The 15,179-nt window shown below is 35.6% G+C and overlaps 1 protein-coding gene across 2 annotated transcripts in view; it reads left to right on the top strand.

The window, feature by feature from the left end:
- The first annotated feature begins 218 nt into the window (after positions 1–218).
- Positions 219–15,179, top strand: part of AGL (amylo-alpha-1, 6-glucosidase, 4-alpha-glucanotransferase) — a 50,956-nt gene continuing 35,995 nt past the window's right edge. Inside the window, exons 1-8 of one of the 2 annotated variants that reach the window (XM_004689745.2) lie at positions 219–465; positions 1,045–1,194; positions 10,103–10,313; positions 10,911–11,077; positions 11,947–12,150; positions 13,821–14,002; positions 14,133–14,244; positions 14,476–14,602. In XM_004689745.2, the coding sequence (XP_004689802.1) occupies positions 1,113–1,194; positions 10,103–10,313; positions 10,911–11,077; positions 11,947–12,150; positions 13,821–14,002; positions 14,133–14,244; positions 14,476–14,602 (1,085 nt within the window). In that variant the 5' untranslated portion in view covers positions 219–465; positions 1,045–1,112. The remainder of the gene's footprint in view (positions 466–1,044; positions 1,195–10,102; positions 10,314–10,910; positions 11,078–11,946; positions 12,151–13,820; positions 14,003–14,132; positions 14,245–14,475; positions 14,603–15,179) is intronic. The other variant, XM_012730133.1, reaches the window with a different exon arrangement.

Here is a 15,179-nt window from a genome sequence, read left to right as displayed (position 1 = left end):
CCCGGCTCTGCGGTGTGCCCCGGCCGTCGCACCTCCCTCGCCCGCAGCAGCCCAGACGGCCGCAGCCTCGCGCCCCAGGCCCGGGCGATCACACTCTCGCGAGACTAGCGGTCGCGGTGCGTGGGCCCGGAGCCTCCGGAAGTGGGGAGGGGCGCTGTCCGCTCGCAGCCGGAGGTGTGCACCGCCAGCCCCGTGGGGTCGTGGGAATCCTTGGGGATCGGCGCGAGGCGGGGTCACGCAGAAGCTGCCTGCCACTCACGCCGCGGCCTCGGCCCCGTCCGATTGCTCCCGCCCCTCCCTTTGCCCTTCAAGGCGCCCGGCCCTACGTCTGGGCTTCTTTCTGCGCCGGAGCGCGCAAGCCTTTCCCCTTTTGCTTTCCTTCCCGTCCTTTGCCCCGGACACTAACACCGATCGGGGCGGCGGGTCCTGCAGTGTCCCAGAAGTCGCACGTATAACTTGATCGGCGTAAGTGCGAGGAATGCCGCTGCCCTCTGGGGGGAAATGCCTGCTTTCTATCTATAGCTCTGTCTGTACATCCTACGTCTGTCTGCGGCTGCTATTCCAGGGACAGCAACTGCTTTCCTCCGGTCTCACCTCCTCATTGGTGGCTTCTGACCCGAATTTGGGATGGGGAGATCTCCCACCTGTTATCTTTGAGCAAACTAATCTCTTGTGAGCAGAAGTGTCATTTGGAGTCTTCAAAACCACTTGGGTTGGCACTGGGAATTTTTCTTCCCCTCAACTCCAGGATTTCCAAAATTTACTGCTTTTTTTCTGAGAACGCTTTAGGGGTTTTTTTTGTTTGTTTGCTTGCTTATTTTTCATTCATAAGTATCTGCAGTACAATCTTTTTCACTTCGGTCTTGCTGTGCTCAAAGGGGAAAAACATCAATTTGCCTTCTCTGGTCTTAATTATAACATTTGGCTTTTGCCAGGGCTCTGCTAGGATTAAGACTCATTTAGAACATGTAAGTTTGACTGACAGCCATAGAGAGTTTAAGAGAATAGTTATTTTCTTTATCTTAATTCCTTTTTGTTTCATAGGGGTAACCCATTCGATTTCGGAGTTCTTTTAATTCTTCTGAAAGACTTCAAATCTTCTAGAAGCCAAAATGGGACACAGTAAACAGATTAGAATTCTACTTCTGAACGAAATGGAAAGGCTGGAAAAAACCCTCTTCAGACTTGAGCAAGGTCAGTAGCAAGTTGTTTGCTTAGTTCTGTCTTTTAAATTTTTAATTTGTTGACTGTCATACTTTTAAGACGTTAGATATAATTTCTAAGGATCTTTCTAAAACTTGTGTTTTAAAAATACCACTGATGAAAGCTGATTTTAGTTGAAAATATTTTATATTTGTCATGTTAGAATGAACATAAAATAGTTCACTTTCCTTTTTATGCTAACTTCCACTTACTACAAAACTTTGCCTATTCAATCAGAACAAGGACCATATTATTTCTATTTGCGTGTATCAGTCAAATTTGATAAATTATTTCTTATGTAACTTTGCATTGGATATAGCTATAGTTTTTCTTTTTAGTGCCTCTACTGAAACTTTGAATAGCAAAAAAATAAGCTACATTTATGTTTAGCAAAGATTTCCTAAATGTGGAGGAAAAAAAAGCTGAAAATATTTTTTTACAGAATAATAAAGTTACTGATCAGGTTGTATTAATATGTTTGAGCTGTGATTTTAAAGGTTAAATTATTTTTCGATAAAACTAAATAGATTGTTTTCTTACACTTTAAAAGTTTTCAACATTGTAACATATTCCACACTTATTTTGCATTAATAATATTTGTGAGAAATATTATTGATGTATGAAAATAAAATAAAATCCCCTTTATTGGTGTACTAACTGGACGTTGATAATAGTAAATATTTTGAGGCTTTTTTTTAAATTCCCAAATATATCAAGTGTTTAATTTTTTACAAAGCAATTTAATCACTAGATACTCCATGCTAAATCTTCATCTTCTTCCAACTTTGACATTTAAGATCACTAAGTACTTACTCCATTTTTGGCTTTCCTGACTCTGCACTTTTCTGGTTTTGATTTTTTCCTATCCTCTTCAGTCTTCTCACTTTTGTGGTGCCTCTTTTCCTGAGCTCTTTCTGTCTACACTGTAATTAAGTGTGTGTATTAGAAAGCAGTCTTTTCTTCCCCCCCCTACTCTCCTGCCCTCAAAGATTTATGCATTCTTAGGGCCTCAGCTATTGCCTCCATGCTGATGACTCCTTTTAAAGGAAGGGCCTTGAGCTTTGCTTGCCTCCTGGAAGCCAGCCAATATCATGGAGAACCAGAATTCCCTGACATAGCGACTGACAAATTGTTTGACTTTGAGCAAATAATGTATTTCTAAGCATTAATGTATTTTATTTGTGAAATGGAGGCATTAACTTCTACTTTTCTACTCACCTGGTTGTTGAGGCGCAAAATTAATAATATTGTCTTAAAAGTTCTAAATAGGTACAAAACATTGATAGATCACACTCCTTACTGTTCTTACTCTGGATTTTTGGCTTCATACCAGTATTAGGCTATAGAATAACCTTAGGATAGCTCCACTTGGATGTGATTAGACCTAACATGGCCAAAAACCATCTTCTTCTCCTCAGAGTTTCTTTCTTATTTTCCCTACTTATTTTAGTGATGTCACCAATTTCATAATTTCTAAGCTGGAAACCTCTCCCTGATAATTTGTTTTCTTAAACTCTCTATATGTCCTAAAATTTCTTTCCAAATGTCTTTGCTTACCTTGTCTCTCTTCCACATACCTAAATATGGATGCTAGAATAATCTTATGCAATCACTTTCCTTTTTATTACTTGATGTCTATAAAATAAAATTTTAACAGCTCTGTGTGGTTTCCAAGACACTATTATGAAATTTCACCTTCTCTAGTCAGGTTGGAATGGAAATAATGAGGAACCCCATTATTTCCCCATTATTAGTGTCCTCCATCTTTAAGGTTCCCCTCTATTAATTCCCTCTCCAGTATCTTTTCTCAAGCTTGTTAAAACTCCACTCTTGTCAGATTCCTCTCTATCTGTTAAATTCCCATATTCTTGTGTCTTATCTACCTCTCAAGAAAATTCCATTTCCTCCATTAAACTTTACTCATTTTTAAAAATCTCCTTTGTTTCCTGATTTCACAAGGAGTACGCAACAATACTACCAGTGTAATCATGTCTAAAGCTTATTAGTTTCATAGTGTCCAATGGAGTTTAAGATCTGCTCAGACAGTCTTTAAAAACTTAGTGCAGTATGTAACAATTAATAAGTCCTTGCTGACTGGTTAGTAAAACTTCAGTTAAAGCTAGCAAAATTGAACCAAGCTAGTTGAAAAGGGCACTGGGAAGATTTTAAGAATGATGTGGATGCCTCTCTAACTCTGGTTAAACCAGTAAATTATTCCAAATTATATAAATAGGAACATACCAAAACTTACTTTGTGCAGTTATTATGTAATCATCTCATTTCAGAAGATAACTGTAATGGAAAAGAAGAATTAAAGAGAAGGAATGTTGAAGAAAAGAACTCATTAAGAAGGCTATTTTAAAAATCATGTCTGGTTAAAGCTAGGGGTTTAACTAAATCAGTGTTGTAAAAGAGGGGCCAGAGTGGTCCCTCCTGTGGCACAGGAAACTTAAGTGCAGTTCTATGAAGTTGTCTGCAGCACAAGTTTGATCCCTGGCCAGGGAGGTGACTGACCTCTCCTGACCCCCCCCTGCTGCTTCCCCTCAGCAGTGTGTTTCAGTTCTGCTCCCCACTCTGTCTCTGGTGAATCTTCTCACTTTCTCCACTTTGGCCTGTACCGCAGCTCTTGTATGTATAAATAAGTAAAAATTAAAAAAAAAAAAAAAAGAGGTGACAGAGAACAAGACGTTTTAAAATTCTCGGGCTATGCTGATCAATTAAATGTGAGGAAAACACTAAGAATTTTTGTTTCTTTCATATTTAGTTGGTCACCAAGCCCTTCTTCATTTTTCTTTCCTGTTGCTTTTCTCCAAGAAAGAATTTCTTCTCATTTTCGAGGCTACCTAGATTCTTCTAATTCAGTAGTGTAAGACCAAGTGGTTGGTTTTTTAGCCATATCACAGCCTTTCTTATATTCCCAATAAAATTTAGTAGAATAATGAACAAAGCCAGTATATTCCTAACCTGGAATTCTTCCATCTTTTATATAGATTATTTAACTTTCAAAGTTTTTTAAAAAAAAAAAAGGAGGGTGAGAAGAAAATGTGCATAAAGATTCTCTCATTAGGAGCTCAAGTTTATATAAATTGGGAGGACACAAGAGGATAGAAAAATTTAGTTTGCAATAATAACTTAATCAGGCTTCTTGCTAGTTGTCTACCACAGGAATATGTCAAATCTCAGTAGTTTTCCTGGTATTAAGAGAAGGAACAAGATAGTCACACCATGTACTGGTTAATTTTAGCAAACTGGGCAACTAATTACGGATTCTGACATACTCGAGGTATTTTGATGTTTCAGTTCTCGTATATAAACATTTTACTTTCAATAACTTGACTAGAGATCTACATAGTGGCTCTGTCCCCTTGGGGGTGTGCATGATCTATTGAGATATTAAAAGAAAATATAGACTCTCTTTTCTATCCTGCTACCTACCTGTTTTAGTTTTTAAAAAGTAATTCTATTTTTTTAATATAGTAACTCCTTAGCATCATCAGTACGTTCTTGGAAACTGACTTTAAGCAAAATGACATAACAAAATCAATTTACCATAGGCTACTGGATATAAGCAAGAGTTCAGTTCCTATAGCATATTTTTCATCAAATAGCCATCCCCAAACTTCTCAATAAAAACCTAAAATGCTGCTAATATTAAACAATAATTGCAGTTTTGGGGTTCCCAGCCCACTTATTCCAGTTAAATTGTTGGGGTAGCCTGGCAACACAGGTTACATGGGAGAACCTGCACAGGCTGCCTTTCTGTTGTGGCCTGCATCACACACGCTCCCACACTCACTCCAAATGGGACACATTGTCCATACCAGTGAGTGTTCACATCAGTGGGATGTGGAAGGAAATTGGAGAAAACCCAGATAGACAGGAAGAGAACGTGCAAGCTCTACATAGGTAGAGGCTCCAGCCAGGAACCAGGGTTTTCTTCTCATCAGTAACAAAATGATGTTATTTGAGGACTTATGCATGGATTGACATTAATGCTCTTAGTTTATCAGGAACTTATAAATAAAAAGATGCACTCTGAGCAAAGAATAGAGATTGTAGTTCTGCAAGGGATTGACAGTCAACAATTTGCAGATTGTTGCCATGAATTACACTTTTCCCTAAACCAGGCTTTATTATCTTAAATTGTAGAGGCTACACTTCGTAATACTTTGTAATGAGAAAAGAGTAACCACACCACATCTTTTACCTCAAGAGATTGTCAGAATTTAAAAAATCTCAGTGAAATTCACTGAGATTTGTCCTTTTTTAGAGTTGAAATATATCTTTCAGTGGCCTGTACTTGGAAAATACTTCCTGAAAAAATAAAGACTAGCTCTTTGAGGTAAACACAATTGTCAGGTTAACTGCTTTTTGTTGAAAATTGCTGGTATAGAGCAGAGGTCAGCCTGTGTTTTCTGTAGTTTTAGATAGCAAATATTTTCAACTTCACAACCATCACTTTTTGCAGCTATTCAGCTCCGTCATTGCCGTATGAAGACAGCCACAGCCATTACCTAGTGGATGGGTGTGGCTGTGTTCCAGGGAAACTTTATTTACAGGAACAGAGTAGGCTGAACACAGTTTGCCAACTCTTGCTTTAGCCAAGAGCATTTTGAATATGTATTTTTAGTAACAATTCCAATATATGTTTTTACCCACATAAATGACTATTGGTTTTCAGATTATCTGTTGAATATATAAATATGGAGCATCTATCTAGTGTGTAAAACAGTTGATATATATCAAGGAAAAATCTGAATTTAATAGCCACATTTCAGAAGAATCATTACATAATTAGTGAATGGGTTTGAAAATTTGTACGGTATAGTCACCACAGCTACCAAGATCTTCTCACATTTTGAGTTAGGTATCTTTGGTATTTTTTTGTAACTCTGAGGTATCTAAAACTGAGTATTAGAATAAATAGAACTTGGAATCTTTGAGTTACTTTATCATAAAACATTAAACCAGGACTTTTAAAAATAATAAAATATATATATCACATGGCTTTCACTGATGTTATCAATGTTAATTTTTAGTAAGAGCTAAAGGATTATTTTCTGAATTAATATATAAACTTAGTTATTTAAAATATTGGGTCTTTTTTGTGAATATTACAATCATTTGCATATCTATAACTTTGGGAATATTTGTATATGCTTCTCTCATCCTCCACCAAAATTCCCAAACCAATATCTATCCCTCTCCTCCCCCATCTCTACTTCCTGCCCACATATTCCCTCTGGTAACCAGTATATTTTTCAAAGTTATGGATTATTTTTGCAGTGTTTTGCTAGCTTGTGTTCTTTGGTTATTTGTATTCCACAGATATGTCAAGTGATATATTAACTGTCTTATGTTCTGATTTATTTCACTTAATATAACAAAATCCATCCATTCTGTCCCAACAAACAGTACTTCATCGTTTCTTAGTTAGCTGACTAGTAGTACATTGAGTATTTATGCCAATTTTTTTTTTTTATCCACGATTCATTGTTGGGCACTTAGCTTGTTCTGTAACTTGGCTATTGTGCATAATGCTGCTATTAATGCTTAAAACCCTTCATATTAGAGTTTTTACCTTCTTTGGTTAAAAAAATATATTTTTAATTTATTTACATACTAACTTTTATGTTTTATAATTTCTGTACTATATTAAAACATCACACAATTATATAGATAAGTACCTGTCTTAGGAATACTTGGTTGGTTTTTTTTTTGTTTGTTTTTTGTTTTTTGTTTTTTCTGAAAGTAGATCACTGATCCAAACACTGTTTTAGAGATTTGGTGTAAGTTTTAACCTTTGTACTGTAAGTTCTCTGAATCCTTGTGTAATTATAAAAACAATATTTGTATAAACTTCACAAGGGACAGGTTACTTAAATATGCTCAGGCAGTTAATCTGATTATCTGTACTTGTTCAAAATGATACCATTTCTTCTGTAACAAATGTAATCATTGGAAAGATATAGACCATTAAGTTAATTTTACTTCGTGGTTTAATTCTTTGTGCAATTATTTCTCAATCTGCCTCTTAATAATTAGAGTTCAAATTTACAAATTTCTTCAACTATAAAATTACACACGTGTATAAAAAGTTTTTTGTTTCAACCAAAATTGGACTTATACTAACCAAACAATTTTGAAATCTGTTGTAGTGTTATGGTGTGTGAATTCTACCTCTCTCCTTATTGCCAGATTTCAGCCACACTTTTCCCCAGAAATTATTTTTAAAAATCTATGTATAAAATACAACAAAACAATGATAGCTGTTTTGTTATTAACTATCATTTGATAACATGACTTTTAATGGCTTTATAATAGTCCAGCATGCAGAATACCATAATTTATTTAATCATTCCCAAGTACTAGCTACAGTGTTATAGTTTATTTACTTATAGTAAATGAAACTGGTGAACATTCTTACATATAACCTATGTTTGTATCACTGATTAATTCCTCAGAAAATGTGTCTTAAAATATAAACCTTATTAATAACCTTAGTATGTTTATGCCAAATTGTTTTATAGAAAAATGTGTGTATATAGCTGTTTGGAAAAAAAATTGTTGGATTCACTGTACAGTATGGATTTTTTACAAGATTACTAACTTCTTTGTTTTTGTGATTGCTAAAACCATTTGCTATGAATAAATTATAGCCATATTTTGACCCAATCCAGAAAACAGATGGATAGAATGGTCTACCCCAGATGTCTGTGTGGTTAATCCCCTTGGTCCCTCTCTCTGTTTATTAGTTTTTTTTTTCCTTTTGGATTCTAGATATTATGAATGTTCAATAGTTGTAGCTCTGGATTTTATTGTCTAGATTTAAAGTAGTAATACGTTTTATTTTAGCAACCATTTATGTTATCTGTGGATCAGTTTTGGAGGCCTGTTGTTTGTTTTTTACTGAGATAGCATTGGTTTACAACACTAAATATGATTTCACACTTCTTCAGGTGTGTGTTACCACACCACACTCACTATCAAAGCACCCAGAGTCCACCACAGCCCACTGGGCCCCTTCCCCACTGCTCACACCTTCACCCCTACCCCTATGGTAGCCTCAATTCTCAGTCATTTGTCTAGGTTTTGATTTGGCTTATTATTGTCTGTTGCTTTGTTTTGTTTCTTTTTATTCCACTAAATTTTCTATATTCCACATGGGTGAAATCATTTGGAGGTTTTTCTTAAGCTTTGGTATAATAGATTTATATTAGTGTTTACTCTAGGGCTACTTTAGCTCTCTTTTTAAGGGATGACTTTTGAATATGCCAGGTGACTAACCAGGCTTATTCATTCTGGCTGCTGAAATATTATGCCTCCCAGGCCTCCGTGAACCCTATGAATTGTTCAATTTACTGCTCTTAATTGTTATCCTCCCAGACAGATGGAGCTGAACCCTACTCATAAACAGCTTAGAATTCAGGGCGACCCTAGATGACCCTAGGTAAATATATAGAGCTCTTTGTATAGCTCCCTTCTCTGCCATAACATACCCTGAAATTTTCAGTCTCCCCTCTAATTTCTGTCTCCTCAACTAAGAGAGACTACTGTTCATGTTCCTCAATTCAGAGATGTCCCCCAATTTGAAATTAGAATTCATGCTTTTCTCAAACATTATAATTCTTCATACCTCTTGTCGAAACAGTTGTTTGATGTATTTTTCTAGTTTTTAAGCATGAGGCAAGTCTAATATGAGTTACCCCATTGCAACTAGAAGCTGACATCTTCAGCCTGATATTTTTAATACACATCATACCTTCGCTCAGAACTGTTACTGGCTCCTGATTTCTGAAAAGAAATCAGAAAACGTACAGTGATCTGCCTGCCTTGTTCCCTTTCTTTTCTCATATCCTGCTCTTCCCTTTCCTACATGGGTCCTCCCCTCATACTGAGCTGCTTCTTATTTCTGGCATGCAAATGCCTCCTTAAACCAGTTAAACCTCTCAAAGTAAAACTGTAGCTGTAATGAGTTGATGCTGTCTTTTCTTTAACAAAGCAAATACCTGTAACACAGTATAGAAGTCTCAGACCTATTTTCATAAAAATAGACTAACTTGGACAAAGTGAAAATATTTTGGCTGTCAAAATTCCAAGAAAGGTTTAAATAACTAAACCCTAGAGTAAGGATACAGGCAATAGTGTGTTGAAGTCACCTGGACTGGTTCACAGGAGATGATTGTGTATATCTCCACCCAATTCCATGCTGAGTTATATCATATTGCTTCAGATGGACCATGCTAAGGTCGTTTCCACTGGAAGTCAGCAGACACTACAAAATCTCCAGCCTACCCTAACCCCCCACACATTTACTTGTTAACCTTTTATTACCCATCCCTAGATTTGAGCAGATGTTAGGAATGACTGGTATCTGGGCCTGGATGCCTCCAGGACTATGAGAAACATGTCTTTCTAGAGGTTGGCATCTCTCAGGGAAGACTGGCTTCCCCTGTCTGGTGAATTAGTTGCCCTATGGTACTTGGTAAGTATTACATATTATCACATACTCTGATACCATGGAGAAACTCACTTTCTCTGTTGCAGTTTCAAATATACTTAAGAAGGGCTCTGTTAGATACCCACCTCTGAGTCAGCGGTTCAGAGATCAGGAAGAAGAGTTGGAAGGGGTTGAAGGGTTCCGCATGAATAGAAATCTGTTTCCAGGGAACGGGAAAAAGGACAGTATACAGCAGGCTGTTCCCTGGTGTTCACTATGCTTGTTAAACTGTAAAATACAGTTAAATTGGGATGTAGCATTATTTCAAAAATAGCATTGCGTGTTCAGAGTGTAAACATATTGAAAAACCGTAGTTTGGTAATATTTTAAATAAAATATCTATTTTTTAATGTACAGGTCCCTACAGTGAGTCTTTTAAAATGTGCTTTTTTTGTTTAGGGTTTGAACTGCAGTTTCGATTAGGTCCAACTTTGCAGGGAAAAGCAGTTACTGTATGTACAAATTATCCATTTCCTGGAGAAGCATTCAATCGAGAAAAATTCCATTCCTTGGAATGGGAAAACCCAACACAAAGAGAAGATGATTCTGACAAGTACTGTAAACTTGATCTTCAACAGGCTGGATCGTTTCAGTATTACTTCCTTCAAGGGTAAGTCAAGTGTCCTGTATGTGAAAGAAAGTTAATTTATTCTATAACTTCATTTTATCTAATGTGTACAGATTACTGTGTGAACCATAGCAGTATAGTTTTCACAGGACTTTCTTAAGATGAAAATAGAACATGGTTATTTTTCTAAACTATAACTGTTAAGGCTCATTGCAAAATCAAAGTATTATTTTTCTAGGTAACAGCTTTATTGCTTTTTATAGTCATTTGTAGTCATTTCTTATAACCTGATTATGGGATGCTATTCATCTAAATGCCCTTGTTATTAACTAGGCCCTTGTTATTAAGTAGGCCCTTGTTATTAAATAGGCCCTTGTTATCTACTAAGATAAACTTAGGTACAATTATTTGTCATTATACCAACATTTTTAGATATTTTATGTATTATATAATTATGCAGAGGTTGGAAAGTATAGAGTATGGCTTTTCCACTAAGCTTTGCTACAACTTTTTAAGTGATTTTCAATTCTTCGAAATAAATATACTTTTCAATGGAACATTGCACCTTTCAGTTAGATGATAAGGTGAGGACTTTTCTTATCATATATTAATTGAAAGATTCTTTGTTTTTTCTCTTAGAAATGAGAAAAGTGGTGGGGGTTACATAGTTGTGGATCCTGTTTTACATATTGGTGCTGATAACCATGTGTTACCCTTGGACTGTGTTACTCTCCAGACATATTTAGCTAAATGTTTGGGACCCTTTGATGAATGGGAAAGCAGACTTAGGGTTGCAAAAGAATCAGGTAATAACAAATTTATTTTCCTTTTTCTTTTTTAAAAATAAATATTCTTGTGATACAGATGTCAAAGTTTTGATTTGCCTTCTTAATTTTGTATACTTAGAAGTAGAATCATATGGAATTATTGATACTTGACCATTTTTAACCTATAAAAATGGCAAGCTACCTGGTTCAACTTAATAAATTAAGAAATTCTTTCATAAAGTGAGATCATTATTGTTTCTAAGATTTCTACTGTAAACTATTAAAATATGATAAAAATTGTATCATAATGCCTAAATTTAGTTCAACAAATGTAGATTATCTTCCATGGGGAAGGCATGTGCGATCTTGCATACCAAGAATAAAATGTTTGAAATGAGTTATATTTTACTATTAAATAAAACATAATATTGATTTTCTGCTCTCAAGTTTAAAATAGTGATATAGCCACAATTATCACAGTGTATCCATAAAAAAGAAGTGAGAAGTTCATTGACACAACTAAAACAGAGTAGAAGTACTGTGGACAGGAGAAAGAGCTCCTGTTTTATTTGTATAGAATGTATTTTCTATATGTAAATATACCCATTCAACAAATATAAATTGAACCCTTAATAGTAACAAGGCAGTGTGTGATTTTTTTTTCCAAATACATTCATCATCATCCCTGTCTTGTGTATGAGCACACTAATGTCCACAGTAATTTAAGCAGATTTCCTGACGGTCACTAGAGTACAGATAGAGTATTGACCCAATTTTTTAACTTCTTTTCTAGTAGCACATTAGAATTTTCTAGTAGCTACCTAGAATTACTTAAAGTTTAAATTTTTATTTTGTGTAATTTTAGATTATTTTTTTCTTACAGTGATCTTTGATTTCTTGTGTTGCAGGTTACAACATGATTCATTTTACCCCATTACAGACTCTTGGACTGTCTAGGTCATGCTACTCCCTTGCTGATCAGTTAGAGCTGAATCCTGACTTTTCAAGACCTAGTAAAAAGTATACCTGGAATGATGTTGGGCAGCTAGTGGAAAAATTGAAAAAAGAATGGAATATTCTTTGTATTACTGATGTCGTGTACAATCATACTGGTATGAGCTTCACTACCTATCTCTATTAATTTTAGTGAGAATATTGTATTCTAATTACTTTATTACCTGTTGTGTTATATAATAAGAATTTTGAAAACATGAATGATACTTAGATGTCCTACTCTTTAAATTCAATTTCTCTTACATGGTAAAACTCTCTTTCAAAGAAAACAAAGTGGAGTTAGTATATATCTATTTTCTACATTACGCCTATAAAAACAGGAAAGTAGCAGGGATATACTGTTCACATACTTTAATTTACAATACTAATATTTTTCAGTCCAGATATCAAATCCTACCAGGGCAGCACCCCTAGAGTCCTCACTAATACAGTTCTATAAACTATTTTAGAACTTCCCAGTTAGTTATCCTCACCTGTCAGAGCAGCTAGATAGGACTGGAGAAACCTCTGTTCATGATCAACTTTCAGTTTAAAACAGTACACTTGACAAACACTATCTACAGTGTATGCCACAATGTAAAAAGAAATCTTAGAATCTCTAATTTGCATATGTTGACGACAAGAATTTTGAGTGGTACAAAACATTTAACAATAAAGAAAACAATTCTAGTGCTTTATAAGAGTTTCCCGAGTAACCCTGGGAACTCCCTGGGAACACACCAGGAGCATGGGGACTTTGCTTACTTGCTATGAAAATAATCCAGCCGCCACAACAGTGGCTGGGCAATCACATTTTCAACAAAGATATATGTGGACATATGACTAGATTTTTTTGTTTACAAACTGCCCTCCAACAGCTGTCCTTTGGGTACTAAATGTCATGATTAGGAGGCTGAGTAATCGCTTTGGATTACTGGATACAGAATAGATTGCAGTGAGGAAGGAATGTGTGGGAAAAAACTATAAACAACAGCTATGCGTTTTGTCTTCAAGATGTTTGGCCCTAATACTAAGAGCCATGTAGAAGTTAGAGCAACCATGGTAGTTACAATGTTTGAATTCTTAGCTTTGGAGAAATACAAGTATATTTAACAGTCCAGAGAAAGGAATCTCATCTCTCCTTGCTACCCACACCCCCACCACATACACACACCCACAGGAAGAAATTCTCACATAGGAAAACAGGTATAAGTGAGATTTTTAATTCCTAAGATAGGCGAGAGAACCTAGAGTTTAGATGGGACTGAAGAAGTACCCTCTCATTCATGGAAAAAGTAAGAAAAATGAAGCACCTTGGGAAATAAATGGTTCTATCCTAGAACCTAAAGCCAATCTCTGGGTAGCCTAACCCAGAATGGAAGACACAGTTAATTTTCTCCTCTAACACAAGGCCACCTGCCTGTAGGAAAAAAAAAAAAAAAAAATGTCCTTCCAGCTTAGAAGGAGCATTCTGGAACAGATCAGGGACAAGACCCTTAACTTCTACCACAAAAGTAAAGTTATTACTACAGTGGCATAAAGAAATCAGTGTTGCTTGCTGCCTACCATCAGTAAATTTCCTACAACAGAAAACTATATGGTAAAGTGGGTGACAGAATACTACAACCAAATAAAATTTTTTCATAGTGCAGTATCATTATAAAGTACTGATATCAAATACATTTAAGGAAATAGTGGTAGGTTTTATTTTATTTCACCTCAAGACTTAACAGAGGCACTTAATTCAATTTAATTATAAGATCTTTCTTTGTCTTCTTTTTTCCTTAAGCTACTAATAGTGAATGGATTCAGAAACATCCAGAATGTGCATATAACCTTGTGAATTCTCCACACTTAAAACCTGCCTGGATCTTAGACAGAGCCTTTTGGCACCTATCCTGTGACATTGCAGAAGGGAAATACAAAGAAAAAGGAGTACCTGCATTGATTGAAAATGACCATCAGATGAATGTCAGTATGTATAGAGAAGCACCACTCTAAAACATAATAAAATTTCATGAAATTACAGTTTCTATCTTTTAGTATTATAAATAATATTTAGGGAAATTTTTAAAATTTTTTTTGTTTTGGAATTTTTCAGTGCATTCGAAAAATAATTTGGGAGGATGTTTTTCCAAAGATTCAACTCTGGGAATTTTTCCAAGTAGACGTTCACAAAGCAGTTGAACAATTTAGAGGACTTCTTACTCAAGGTAAAGGATATGCATCTTATAATTTTAAGTGTGATATTTCTCTAAGTGGATAATCCTAATCTTTTTGTTAACACATCATAAAATCTGTTAGTAAATGATACTTAGGTTATTATGAAATAAACATTTGTTTTATTTTCTGTGAAAAATTACATACTAAATATTAGGAACCAGTAACAGTTGTAATCTTCTTATGGAGAGTAGCATTAAGATATCATCTTTTCTTTTTTTCAGGAAATAGGAAAATAACAACCAAACCTGACCCAGAGCAACACCTTAAGATTATTCAAGACCCTGACTATAGACGACTTGGCTGTACTGTGGATATGAACATTGCACTAGCAACTTTCATACCACATAAGTATGTTTTGTATCTTTTAATAATACCTTTCTGGCTATTTGTGTTTTCAAACTGCTTATTAAAAGCCTGAACAGAAAGTGAACTAAGGTGATTCATCATAATTCTACTACTTCAAATACATTTTTCTCCCTTTTTCTGTGTAATGTTCTATACATGTTCCCATACTTTTATAATTGGAAAATTTTCTTGGTCATAATTGAAGTCCTAAAAAATGTATTTAAAGCCTTGGTGACTTTTGTTAGAAAATTCTTAGATATAGAATTCTTTAAACCTTAAATAATAAGTTCATAGGGCCCGCCTTGGTGGCACAGCGTTTTAAAGCACAGCACTAAGAAGCTAAAACCACTTCAGCATGAGTTTGAGTCCCACCCCAGAGGTAACCCACATGGCTAGCAGAGCTGCTGACCCACCCCTCAAACTGACTTCCTCAGTTGGCCTGTTACGCACTCCTCTCTGTCTCTGGTGAATCCTCTCACCACCCCTGCACCTCTGGCCTCTACCCCAGTTCTGTATGCATAAATAATCTTTTAAAAAAGGAATAATAGGCCCTCCCTGGTGGCGCAGCGGGTTAAAGCAC

This window comes from Condylura cristata, unplaced genomic scaffold (assembly GCF_000260355.1).
Source record: "Condylura cristata isolate star-nosed mole 26May11 unplaced genomic scaffold, ConCri1.0 scaffold00026, whole genome shotgun sequence".
NCBI classification, from domain to species: Eukaryota; Metazoa; Chordata; class Mammalia; order Eulipotyphla; family Talpidae; genus Condylura; species Condylura cristata.
Note: the sequence above shows the minus strand (reverse complement) of the source record. Positions and strands in the feature narration are given on the sequence as shown.